Here is a 12,275-nt window from a genome sequence, read left to right as displayed (position 1 = left end):
GCCGCTGGTGTCACGTGGTCTCTCCCTTGCACTCTGCCTGCCCAGTCAGTCCGCTGGTCCACCCCGTAGTCTTTTTGGTCCTATTTCGATTCTGCACAGCAGTAAGGAGATTCTGCTCCACTTTCTTCCAGGGACTATGGGTGGGGAAATTTAGGGACACAGGTGTAGTCCTAGTTGTTATAAAACTCTCCTGGGGCTCTCCATAGCTCCCCGCGCACCTCTGGATTTATGGTCATATTGCTGATCCAAAGTGGCCAGGACTAGAATCTGAAAGAGCAAATTCATGATGACTCTGCAAGGAACTTCCAAAGGCCCGGAGCCCAGTCACAGCTGGGAACCCTCACTCGTGAACTAGTGTCCTGCCAGGGGTCCTGGCCACCGATGGCACTTTCGTGGATGTCTGGGCCAGCGCTACTTTAAATGTGTGGTCCCTACACTGGGGACGGTCTACACTGTGTGCAGCGCACAGCATAATGAACATCTGTCTGGCCATAGAGGTACCCGCCTCTAAATCCCAGCCCTGGAGAGGCTGCGGCAAGACTATTGCTGGGAGTTGGAAGCCAGCCTGGACTATATAGTGTATGAGGCCAGCCAGGGGTTAGATTACATAGCCAGACAGTCCAAAAATGAAATATGCACAATAAATGTTTAGTTTTATTTATTTTTTTTTTTTGAGGGTCCTCATCCCCTTTTTGTGAGGTAGGGTCTCTCTCTAACCCATATTGACCTGGAATTCACTCTGTATTCCTTTTTTTTTTTTTTTTTGGTTTTTCGAGGTAGGGCCTCACTCTAGCCCAGGCTGACCTGGAATTCACTATGGAGTCTCAGGGTGGCCTCGAACTCATGGCAATCCTCCTACCTCTGCCTCCCGAGTGCTGGGATTAAAGACGTGCGCCACCACGCCCGGCTCCACTCTGTATTCTTAATGCTGAGATTAAAGGCGTGCACCTCCTTATACTTCTTTATATATCATACTTGCTGGATGCTATTCTTATAATTTCATTATCTATACAATTAATGCTATTTCACTTAACCAAGGCTTAGTTAAATGGTTTCTTCCTCCATTAAATTTGAGAAACTCCAGAGAGGGCCCCAGAAACCTCAGAGTTAGGTTTCCAACCTTGCGGTCACTTTTAAGCTTCAAACCTCATGAGAAACCAAAGTTGAACCTAAGAGTCAGAGACTGCAAATACAGGATTGGGACACATACATACATACATACATGCATATATATTTTATATATATATATGTATATGTATGTATATATACACACACATACATACATACATACACTGCAGATGAGCTTCAGACTCATGTACAAACTGTGCATGTGGCTTTATGTGGGTACTGGGGAATCAAACCCTGTCTGTCAGGCTTTGCTAACAAGCACCTTTACCCGCTGAGCCTTCTCTCCAGCCCAAGGATTATGAAGTTTCTGAACCATCAATGCGTTCAATAGGGATGGACAAAACCATGTCCGCCTCCCTCCACCCCCAACACACATACCAGAAGCGCTAGGACCTGCTTTTGTACTGTTCAGAGGATAAAGTTTAGTGTCACTTGCCTATTTGGGGGAGGGGTGGGACTAACATTTGAGTCCAGAGCCCAAGTCTCTGCATTGGTTTCACTCCCTCACAAAGTTCCTTATATTCAAGACACACAAAGAAAACCGAAGTCAGAATCAAGACACTTTTATTATCTTTCACATATTTCATAGAACAAGGGGTCTGAAGAACTGGGCAGGGTGGCACATGCCTTTAATCTCAGCACTCAGGAGGCAGAGGTAGGTGAATCACCATGAGTTTGAGGCCACTCTGAGATTACATGGTGAATTCCAGGCCAGCCTGGGCTAGAGTGAGATGCTACTTTGAAAAACAACAAACAGACAAACAAAGGAGTCTGGCAAGTAGGTGAGTTGTATGGAAAACAAATCCAGGTTTGTACATGTCATGCTATTTACACAGGGGAGCAGGGCTGACTCCCATCAGTCGCAGCAGGTGCACTTGCCGGAAGCTTCTTTGCAGACACATCCTTGGGCACATTTGGCACAGCCCACAGGACAACATGCACAGCAGCCTGGAAGGGAGATATAGGAAGAGGTCACAATAGGCTTACCCCATATGAGGCCTGACAGGAGTTATGCCCACAGAAGTATTTATTTATGGTGGGTATGGTGACACAATCCTTTAGTTTCAGCACTCAGGAGGCTGAGGAAAGAGTCTCACTGTGAGCTCAAGGCCAGCCTGGTCTACTGAGTGAGTTTAAGTTTAAGTTCAGCCTGGACTAAACTGAGAACCTGCTTCAAAACAAAAACCCAGCCGGGCGTGGTGGCGCATGCCTTTAATCCCAGCATTCGGGAGGCAGAGGTAGGAGGATTGCCGTGAGTTCGAGGCCACCCTGAGACTCCATAGTGAATTCCAGGTCAGCCTGGGCTAGAGTGAAACCCTACCTCAAAACACCAAAAAAAAAAGAAAAAAAAAATCAGAGTATTTATTTATTTACAAGGTCTCATGTAGCCTAGGCTCCATTAGAACTCCTGATCCTCCTGCCATCAACTCCCAGGTGCTGAGACCACATGCCTGCGTGGAGAAGCTTTATTTATTTATTTATTTGCAATCAAAGAGAAAGAGAGAGGGTGAGAGACAGAGAGGAAAAGGTGCACCAGGGCCTCTTGCCACTGCAAATGAACTCCAGATGCATGCACACTTTGTGCAACCTGGTTTTACATAGGTACTGGGGAATCGGGTTGTTAGGCTTTCCAGGCAAGCGTCTTAACCACTGAACCATCTCTCCAGCCTGGAGAAGCATTTTAAAGCCTCGCACAGGCCGGGCGTGGTGGCGCACACCTCTAATCCCAGCACTCGGGAGGCAGAGGTAGGAGGATTGCCATGAGTTCAAGGCCACCCTGAGATGATAGTTAATTCCAGGTCTGCCTGGACCAGAGTGAGACCCTACCTCGAAAAAAACCAAAAAAAAAAAAAAAAAAAAAAAAAAAAAAGCCTAGTGCGGCTCTGTTCTGAGACAACTAGTGTTAATTTCAGGGTCCATGTCCCAATAGAGAGAGGCTGTCTTTCCCTATGAAGTTAGTACAGTGCCGAAAGCTGGGAGTGGGGTGGAATGGCTCCTTGGGCCAGGCTGCCAGTTTGTTTGCGGCCTAGCTCTGGGTTCCCTCCCAAGCTCAGCCCCAGCCCTCCAGATCAGGCCCCCACTCACTCTTCCTGCAGGAGGTGCATTTGCACTCTTTGCAGCTGCAGGAGCCCGCGCACGTACAGGAGCCACCTGTGGGGAGAAGGACAGTGGTGAACTCGAGACCGAGGCTGGAGGCAGGAGGATCACTAATGTGCTTCACTAGTGACTGTGCAGCACCGACAGAGATGCGCCGTCGCACCTCTCGACCTTGCTGCTAGGATGCACAGGGCTCTCTCGGGAGTCTCCTCTCCTCCCCTCCCCTCCCCTCCCGGAAGGAAAGCAGGATGCTGGGAGTGCAGGTCGGTGGTGACCAGCTCACCTCCCCTGAAGTGACAACTAGGAGAGTGGAATGGTGGTGATGCCACTTGGCCAGCGAGGAAAAGCTAAGAGTAAGGATCCCACTTCTCTCCTTCTAACAGAGGGCCACTTTGTCCTCTGGCTGAGAAACCGAGATCCTAAGCCCAGAGAGCCCAGGGTGCTTACCAGCGGCACAGGAGCAGTTGGGGTCCATTTCCGATCTAAAGAGAGTCGAAATCCAAAGGAATCAGCAAAAGGCGATCGGGCTTCGGTGAGGCACGTGGAACTTAGGAGCCGGGATGCTCACTTTATAGCCCAAGCCCGAGCCCGGGTGCAAAGGCACCGCCCGGGTCTGGTACCCGCCCCGCTCCCGGACCGTCTGCGCGGACCTTGACCGGACTGAGCGCACAGCGCGGGCGGGGGCGCTCCTCTGCCGCCCGCCTGACCCCAGGGGCTCTGCGCCCGGCCCCACGCCGCGTCCTTCCCAATTTCCTCGAAGTTGACTGCGGGGAACCTGGTCCAGGCCTTACCAGAACCTTCTCTGGAGACTTTCGCTCAAGTTCACCTTTCCTGTAAATCCTTGCGCAATTCCAGTTCCGTATTCAGGTACGCACATCTGTGCCAGCGGCAAGTGGAGCCTGGGACATGTGGGCAAAGGACTGGTGCTACAAGTGATCTGTCGCTTTTCCCATAAGGTTCCCCAGCGTATCATAGCCTGGGGGTGAGGAAGGTCATGTCTCCCCGCCTTCTATCCTCCGCATCAGAGCAATGGACCACTGTGTGATTGGTGTAGGGCCTCTATCTGGTAGCTTTCCATTGATAGCTGACCACCCTCCCCCATGGAGGGAGAATCCCAAAACATGGAATTCCCTGAGGAAGGAGTTAATTCAGGTGATGTGTAGACCTTGAGTTAAATGAAAACGCAAAATGTGGGCTCATTGTGCTTTTGATATTTCTGAATATATGGTTTTTGACCGACCATAAGTGACCCACCCTATTTTATCACCTTGGATCTTTGGACTCTCTCAAAGCCTTGAGTAAATGTTATGTATGAAACGGTTACTGTATTATTAATAAAAGCTTTACAACACAAGGGTCAAGCTTGTATCCCAGGGTCCCTAAGCTAGGACCCCAGGTTGCTCAATGAGAATCTAGGCACATTCATTAGGGTTTGAAAGCTTCCATTTGACCTTAATATGTCTTTCTCACCTCTCTCCTGCTTGGCATATTCAAGGCTCAAGATAAACAGAAGGAGTTGCAAAATGATACACCAGGGATGTCTACAACATCACAGCCACCTCAAAACATTCACAGATGTGAAGCGGATTCTTCAGCAGCGTTGAAGCTTTTTTTTTTTTTTTTTTTTTTTTTTTTTGAGGTAGGGTCTCACTTTGGCCCAGGCTGAGCTGGGTGGAATTCAATCTGTAGTCCCAGGCTGGCCTCAAATTCATGGTGATCCTCCTACCTCTGCCTCCTGACTGCTGGGATTTAAGGCATGTGCCACCACACCAGGCTGAATTAAGGTTTTTAAAAATAGATTTATTTATTTGAGAGAAAGAAATGGGCAGGAAGTAATGGCTTAGTGGTTAAGATGTTTGCCTGCAAAGCCAAAGGACCCAGATTCGATTCCCCAGGACCCACGTAAGCCAGATGCACAAGGTGATGGCACATTTAGTGTCTGGAATTTGTTTGCAGTGGCTGGAGGCCCTGGCACGGTCATTCTCTCTGTCTTTCTCTGTGTGTGTCTCAAATAAATAAATAAATAAATATTTCTAAAACTTTTTGTTTGTTTATAATTATTTATTTGAGAGCAACAGACAGTGAGAAAGAGACAGAGACAGAGAGAGAGAGAGAGAGAGAGAGAGAGAATGGGCATGCTAATGTGGGTCCTGGGGAATAGAGCCTTGAACCTGGGTCCTTAGGCTTCACAGGCAAGTGCTTAACTGCTAAGCCATCTCTCCAGCCCTAAATATTTTTTTTAAAGAAAAAATAAAAGAAATGGACAGGGAGAATGAGTATGGGTGCACCAAGGCCTTCTGCCACTACAAACCAACTCCGGATGCATGTGACACTTTATGAGGATACTAGGGAATCAAACCTATGCTTCAGGCTTTGTAAGCCATCTCTCCAGTCTTCGAGCTATTTATTAATTTATTTAGATAGGGTCTCTGTGTAGTCTAGGCTGGCCCCAAACTTTCAATTCTCCTGTGTCAGCCTCTCAGGTGCTGGGATTGTAAGCATGTGCTGCCATGCCTGCAGCATAATGATATTTGACTAGTTCAAGAAAAGCTGTCCCCAAGACTAATAATAAAGATAGTAGCCTAATGTTTTCTACTATTCACTCTTCATGTGTGTCAGTTCATTTGCTTCACAAGGCAGACCTACCTTTTGTGCCTGTTCAGAGCTGAGGAGACTGAGCTGCAGAGAGGTTAGGCTGTGCAGGGAACAGATGAGTACCCTTTGTACTGGTGCAGGGGGTCTTCCATATCATGCCCTTTGTCCCAGCGAGCCCCTACCAGCTCTTCTACCCTTGTAGGAGGCTGCACAGCTCAGCTCCAATAAGAAAGACAGCAGTGAACAGAGGCAGGAGACACAACACAGGCTCACTAACTGTCCAGGGTCCCTCCTCTGAGCATGACCAGCCCAGAGATCTCCTGACCCGCACAGGGAGCGGGGTGAGGGGCTTAGTCTCCTGTCCCTTCATCTGAAAAATGGCAAGTGTGACTTAATGTGTTGAAACAGACATTTTGGGGTTTCTTGCCAATGCACTGAGCCCAATGTGATACAGGAATTAAGGCTTTTCTGCCAATGAATCAATTCACATCAATGTGCCGGTAGGATAGGAGGATTTTGGGGTGTCCGCAGATTCTTATGAATTTAAAGAATTGAAATCCACAGACCACAGGGTTAGATTTAAGGAGACTTTATTACATTAAGAGATGGAAAGAGGAGAGAGTATAAAGAGGAGCTGTTGCCCATGAGAAGGCAGGAGGGGGTACAACCCAATCTAGAGACCCAAGCTGGGGTCATTTCTAGTTTCTAGGTAACCACAATGCCAGGGTAAGGTTTAAACCTTCCAGGAATTTTAATTAGAGGACAGGGGAGCGCCTTCACTTGGAGGGACTCAGGTTGTTTATGGAAAACAGATCTAGGGAACTCCTTTAGGCAGCAAGAAATAAAGAGAAGCTATAGCTTTCTCTGACGTCAATCAACGTGGAGACTGCAAAGACAAGCTCAAGGACGCTCCCCGCATTTATTTTGGGGGGCAGTCAGAGGACCTCCTCTGTCTTCCAGACACTGAAAATTCTCTATCTCAAAAAGAAAATACTGGGGCTGGAGAGATGGCTTAGCGGTTAAGCGCTTGCCTGTGAAGCCTAAGGACCCCGGTTCGAGGCTCGATTCCCCAGGTCCCACGTTAGCCATATGCACAAGGGGGCGCACGCATCTGGAGTTCACTTGCAGTGGCCAGAAGCCCTGGCGCGCCCATTCTCTCTCTCTCCCTCTATCTGTCTTTCACTCTGTGTGTGTCACTCTCAAATAAATAAATAAATAATGGACAAAAAAATTAAAAAAAAAAAAAAGAAAAGAAAGTACTGGGCTGGAGAGATGGCTTAGCGGTTAAGCGCTTGCCTGTGAAGCCTAAGGACCCCGGTTCGAGGCTCGGTTCCCCAGGTCCCACGTTAGCCAGATGCACAAGGGGGCGCACGCGTCTGGAGTTCGTTTGCAGAGGCTGGAAGCCCTGGCGCGCCCATTCTCTCTCTCTCCCTCTATCTGTCTTTCTCTCTCTGTCTGTCGCTCTCAAATAAATAAATTAAAAAAAAAATTTTTTTAAAAAGAAAAGAAAATACTGAGCTGGGCGTGGTGGCGCACGCTTTTAATCCCAGCACTCAGGAGGCGGAAGTAGGAGGATCGCCGTGAGTTCGAGGTCAGCCTGAGATCACATAGTGAATTCCAAGTCAGCCTGGACTAGAGTAAGACTCTACCTCGAAAAATAAAAAAAAATAAAAAATAAAAAATAAAAGGATACTGGGCGAACTGAGTCCACTATGCTCAGAATCCAAGGGGTGCCTCCTCTTCACGCCCAAGCACACTGTGTGCTGTGGCCGGGACCTGGGCATCCCAAGGACCCCACGCCAGGCATGCTGTGTCCGTGTGGCTCAGGAGTACTTAGTATCCATTTCTCGCCCAAGAAAAGCTGGAGTTACAAACAGGCAGAAGTACTGCTCTATTAGACCCAGAGCCCAGAGGCAGCCTGTTGGCTTCAAAATCTGGACACAGCCGGGGCAGTTCCCCCGTCCCCATGGTGGCTGGAACCCTGCCCCCGACGCGACAGTGTTGCGACCAGCCCTCTGGCCTTGGCGGGGCTGAGCGCCCCCGGCGGTCCGGGCGCAGATTCTCCGTGTGCAGCTGGAGCCCCGCGGGGCCCTTGCTGTGCCCGCCCGCCCCGGAGGCGGGGCTGTGCGCCCGGCCATCCAGCCGCTCCTTCCTTGCCCGCTCCAGCAAATTTGCGAGTCATCGCCTTCCAGGAACTGAGTCACGGCTGACTCCCACTAACAGCGTGACTCTATGAGTGTCACCTCAGCCTGGCCCAAGGTCACTGAAGTCAAGATGTGACTGGGGGAGATGTGCGCGTAGGACTGGCAGCGGGTGTCCCCTTAGCCTCCCGCACATTGCCTGTTTCAGTCCCCATCTGTTTGGCCGGTTTCCCTCTTCCACGGGTAGGAGGACAGACACCCGGCTGTGTCCCACTGTCTTCCATTGTCCATACAACAGATGACTAGACACTGCGGTGGGTCCTTGAACCCAAACTCCCAGGGTACAGATTTAACACAAAGTGCTTCATTTGGAGCCAAGGATCTCTATCTCATCTCGATCTCTTTCAAATACACACACTCACACACACACACACAAGTCTTACCAGGAAAATGCTATGCAACTTCCTGTAAATCCAGGCCACATTGCTGGAATTTGAAAGAACAAGGCGTGGTGGCGCATGCCTTTAATCCTAGCGCTTGGGAGGCAGAGGTAGGAGGATTGCCATGTGTTCGAGGCCACCCTGAGACTCCATAGTGAATTCCAGGTCAGCCTGGGCTAGAGTGAGACCCTACCTTGGAAAACCAAAAGAAAAAAAAGAAAAGAAAGAAAGAAAGAACAAATTATTCCTGATTGTGACAACTGGGAGCTCTCCCAGGATGCCTGGTGTCCTCACAGGGGTCTTTGTCATAGCTGGCTCCTTGTAGAATTTTCTGGGCCAGTGTTGCCTGGGGTGGGAGGGAGGGAGGCACACAGGAGGAGTCTGGGTGCACTCACTCCATGCACAGTGCACATCATTATCTGTGAATCCTGTGCAGAGTGGGTAGATCCTTACTTTCCTTACTTCTTCATCTTATTACTTTCCCATTGAATCTTTAAAAATAGGCTTGTGGGGCTGGAGAGATGGCTTAGCAGCTAAGGCACTTGCCTTCAAAGCCAAAGGACTTCAGTTCTATTCCCCAGTACCCATGTAAGCCAGATGCACAAGTGGCTGGAGCCCTGGTGTGCCCATTCTCTCTCTCTCTCTCTCGCTCGCTCGCTCGCTCAGCCTCTTTACCTCTCTCAAATAAATAAAATAAAAATGTTTTAATAAAAAAATAGGCTTGTGCTCTTCGAGTTCATTTTCCCTTTTTATTAATTTATTTGAAATAGAAAAAACGGGTGTGCCAGTGTCTCAAGTCATTGCAAACGAACTCCAGACACATTTGCCACCTTGTGCATCTAGCTTATGTGGGTACTGGGAAACTGAACCTGGGTCTGTAGGCTTCACAAGCAAGTGCCTTAACGGCTAAACCATCTCTCCAGCCCCTGAGTTCATTTTTTATATAGTATCATTTCACAAGTCTTGGGTCTGAGATGAATGGAAAATAAAAATTTACCAAAGCTGGAGAGATGGCTCAGCAGTTAAAGGTGCTGGTTGCAAAGTCTGACGGCCCAGTCTCAATTCCTCAGAATCCACAGAATCCACATAAAGCCAGATGCACAAAGTGGTGTCCTGGTACACCTTATTCTCTCCCTCTTCTCTCTCTCACACACACACACAAAGCTGTTTATTATGAATTTCGGCAACGAAGTAGTTGGACTTATTCTGTAGTCACTTTTTTGTTGTTATTTTGAGTAGGGCCTAGCTCTAGCCCAGGCTGCCCCGGAGTTTACCATGTGGTCAGGAGCTGGCCTCAAATTCACAGCAATCCTCCTACCTTGGCCTTCCAAGTGCTGAGATTAAAGGCATGCCCCACCATACCTGCTTTTATCTATTTTTATTTTTGTTGTTTTGAGGTAGGGTCTCATTCTAGCTCAGGCTGACCTGGAATTTCCTATGTAGTCTCAGGGTGGCCTTGAACTCACAGCAATCTTCCTACCTCTGCTTCGCTTCATGTTGCCCCCATGCCCAGCTTATTTATTTGTGATATTTGAAAATTGGTATTATCTAAACTGGCTTCAAACTCTCTAGCTTCCAAGTGCTGAGATTACAGACATGATCCACCATGCCCTGCCCTATTCTCACTTGCAAATATACACTCTAAAGCTAGGCCTATTGGGCAGACCTGTAATCCCAACTACCAGATGAGCCAGCCTGGACAACTTCATGGAAAAAAAAAATAAAATAAAATCTAAGGGGCAGAAGCTAGAATAGAAAATAAAGGATTAAGAAAGTTTAAGAAGTTTCTGTCAAAGACCTTGGATCTGCCCTCCCCATCCCCCCCCCCCAGCCACACACACATGCAAGGGGCCTGGAAATCCTGCTTCCAAACAAGGAAGTTCATGAGACAACCTGACTTTACCCTCACACAGTGTTTTTTTCTCGTTGGCTAATATTTGAATCCAGAACCCAGTCCCCCCTGCACTGCCAGTTCAGCCTGTCACCCCAGTTCCCCAGTTCTAAGTCCCACAAAGAAAACCAGAATCAGAGTCAAGTCATTGACTTTTATTATGAAGCACATCATTTGTAGAAAAGGGGACAAGGCGAGGGTCATTGAAAAACAAATCCAGGTTCATATTATTTACACGTGGGAGCTGGGCTGTCCCAACATCAGGCGCAGCAGGTGCACTTGTTGGAAGCCTCCTTGCAGACACAGCCCTGGGCACACTTGGCACAGCCCGCAGGACAGCATGCACAGCAGCCTGGGAAGGAAGAGAGAGGGAGAGGTCAGAGTAGGCCTTTCAGCACCTTGTACCCCAAGAGCAGCCAGGCTGGAGACCTGCTCCCTGACATGCAGGAGGTATTTCTGGTTTTTCTTTTCCTTTCAAAAATAAAAGAAAGAGGGAAGAAAGAAAATAAACATAGCACAGCTCTGGGCAGCAACAAGTTTGGGAATTGTATCTCAACCGAGACAGGTTGCTCAGGCCCCTGAGAGCTCAGGGAGAGCAGAATGCCTGGGAAAGGACTGGAACGCCCCCCGGAAGCTAAGGATATTCTCAAGAGGCGTACACTCAGCCAGCTTTGGGTTCCCTCTCCACCTCGGCCACCCCCCAGATATCCTGACCAGGCCCCTACTCACTCTTCTTGCAGGAGGTGCACTTGCACTCTTTACAGTTGCAGGAGCCAGAGCACGTGCAGGAGCCACCTGTGGGAAGAAGACAGCAGTGAGCCGCAGAGAAATATAAATTTTAGCAGTGGGCAGCGCATGCGCCAAGCACAGGGCGCCGCAGACCCGGCTCCGAACTCAAGGAAAACTAACTAGCACCACTTCCCGGCCCCGGAGGGTAGAATGGGGCTTATGCCTGTGATCCAGAAGAGGCAATGTCCTCAGGACCCCCCTCTGTCGTGGGGAATGGGTATGCTAAAAGGACCAACAGCTCGGGGTTCTCTTACCAGTGGCGCAGGAGCAGTTGGGGTCCATTTCGAGCGGCGGTGAGACTGGAGGTGCGGAGCGACGATCGGAGAGGCCGACGGGCTTCTAGAACGGTGGTGGAGCTCTGGCGGGCGGCCCGCGGGCTTTATAGTTCGGGGCCGGGCCGGGCCGGGCGCAAAGGGTCTGCACCCAGCCGCGCCCTGGCGCGCGCCGCGCGGGGTCACGCGGCCGCCACCGTCCCCCGGGAGCCGAGCGCACCCCGGCGGGCCGGGCGCACCACCCCCGCCCGCGGCCTTGGGCGCCGCTCGCCCGAGGGAGGGGCCGAGTGCCGTGCGCTACAGCGTGTCCCCGGGGCGCTTTCACTCTCCCGCCCCGCGCCGCCCCGCGTACCCCAAGATTAGTAGCAGTCACTGTTTGTTCTCAGCGTCGCTTTCCCAAGAGTTCCCGGCAACCGCCCCCCTCCTTCCCCCGCCAGCCATAACGCCTGTCCCGGGATCGATGCTGAACGGAACACCGAGGAGGGAGGGAGTTCTGTTCCAAGGACCAGGCTGCCTTGGATATGAACTGTCCCGGCCCACACAGACTACCAGTCTTTGGGACACTTCCCCTCCGACGTAGTACCAAGGCCAACACTATTCTTTTTCCTCCGTTCTGCACACTTGGGGAGGGAGGCTTTTTGAGACATGGTCAATTTTTGCTTGTGGAGGTGGCAGAGAGTGTGGTTGGTGTCTCAGTTTTCAAGGACAGAATACCAAAAAAAAAAAAAAAAAAAAAGGAAAAGAAAAGAAAAGAGGGCTGGAGAGATGGATTAGCGGTTAAGCGCTTGCCTGTGAAGCCTAAGGACCCCGGTTCGAGGCTCGGTTCCCCAGGTCCCACATTAGCCAGATGCACAAGGGGGCGCACGCATCCGGAGTTCGTTTGCAGAGGCTTGAAGCCCTGGCGCCCCATTCCCTCTCTTCC

General features: G+C 50.0%; 2 protein-coding genes across 2 annotated transcripts; both read right to left on the bottom strand.

Annotated features, from left to right (window-relative positions):
• Positions 1 to 1,675: 1,675 nt before the first annotated feature.
• LOC101616990 (metallothionein-2) lies at positions 1,676 to 3,803 on the bottom strand. The gene is made up of 3 exons (XM_004670743.2): positions 3,673 to 3,803; positions 3,214 to 3,279; positions 1,676 to 2,076 (listed from the first exon to the last, which is right to left on the bottom strand). The coding sequence occupies exons 1-3, from the start codon at positions 3,698 to 3,700 to the stop codon at positions 1,985 to 1,987; spliced, it is 186 nt and encodes a 61-aa protein (XP_004670800.2). The 5' UTR covers positions 3,701 to 3,803; the 3' UTR covers positions 1,676 to 1,984.
• Positions 3,804 to 10,432: 6,629 nt separating this feature from the next.
• LOC101617282 (metallothionein-1E) lies at positions 10,433 to 11,495 on the bottom strand. Its single transcript, XM_004670744.2, has 3 exons — positions 11,336 to 11,495; positions 11,022 to 11,087; positions 10,433 to 10,644 (listed from the first exon to the last, which is right to left on the bottom strand). The coding sequence occupies exons 1-3, from the start codon at positions 11,361 to 11,363 to the stop codon at positions 10,553 to 10,555; spliced, it is 186 nt and encodes a 61-aa protein (XP_004670801.1). The 5' UTR covers positions 11,364 to 11,495; the 3' UTR covers positions 10,433 to 10,552.
• Positions 11,496 to 12,275: the final 780 nt, after the last annotated feature.

Source organism: Jaculus jaculus, chromosome 1 (genome assembly GCF_020740685.1).
Source record: "Jaculus jaculus isolate mJacJac1 chromosome 1, mJacJac1.mat.Y.cur, whole genome shotgun sequence".
Lineage (NCBI taxonomy): Eukaryota > Metazoa > Chordata > Mammalia > Rodentia > Dipodidae > Jaculus > Jaculus jaculus.
The sequence above is the reverse complement of the archived record's forward strand: the minus strand, read 5'-3'. Positions and strand labels throughout refer to the sequence as shown.

What these genes read in the sequence shown, in the direction of transcription:
- LOC101616990 (XM_004670743.2), bottom strand. Translation starts at nt 3,700, where the DNA reads ATGGACCCCAACTGCTCCTGTGCCGCTG. An exon ending in CAACTGCTCCTGTGCCGCTG is followed by an intron (nt 3,280 to 3,672) that starts GTAAGCACCCTG and finishes TTCTCCCCACAG; the next exon opens with GTGGCTCCTGTACGTGCGCG. An exon ending in ATGCACCTCCTGCAGGAAGA is followed by an intron (nt 2,077 to 3,213) that starts GTGAGTGGGGGC and finishes TCTCCCTTCCAG; the next exon opens with GCTGCTGTGCATGTTGTCCT.
- LOC101617282 (XM_004670744.2), bottom strand. Translation starts at nt 11,363, where the DNA reads ATGGACCCCAACTGCTCCTGCGCCACTG. An exon ending in CAACTGCTCCTGCGCCACTG is followed by an intron (nt 11,088 to 11,335) that starts GTAAGAGAACCC and finishes TTCTTCCCACAG; the next exon opens with GTGGCTCCTGCACGTGCTCT. An exon ending in GTGCACCTCCTGCAAGAAGA is followed by an intron (nt 10,645 to 11,021) that starts GTGAGTAGGGGC and finishes CTTCCTTCCCAG; the next exon opens with GCTGCTGTGCATGCTGTCCT.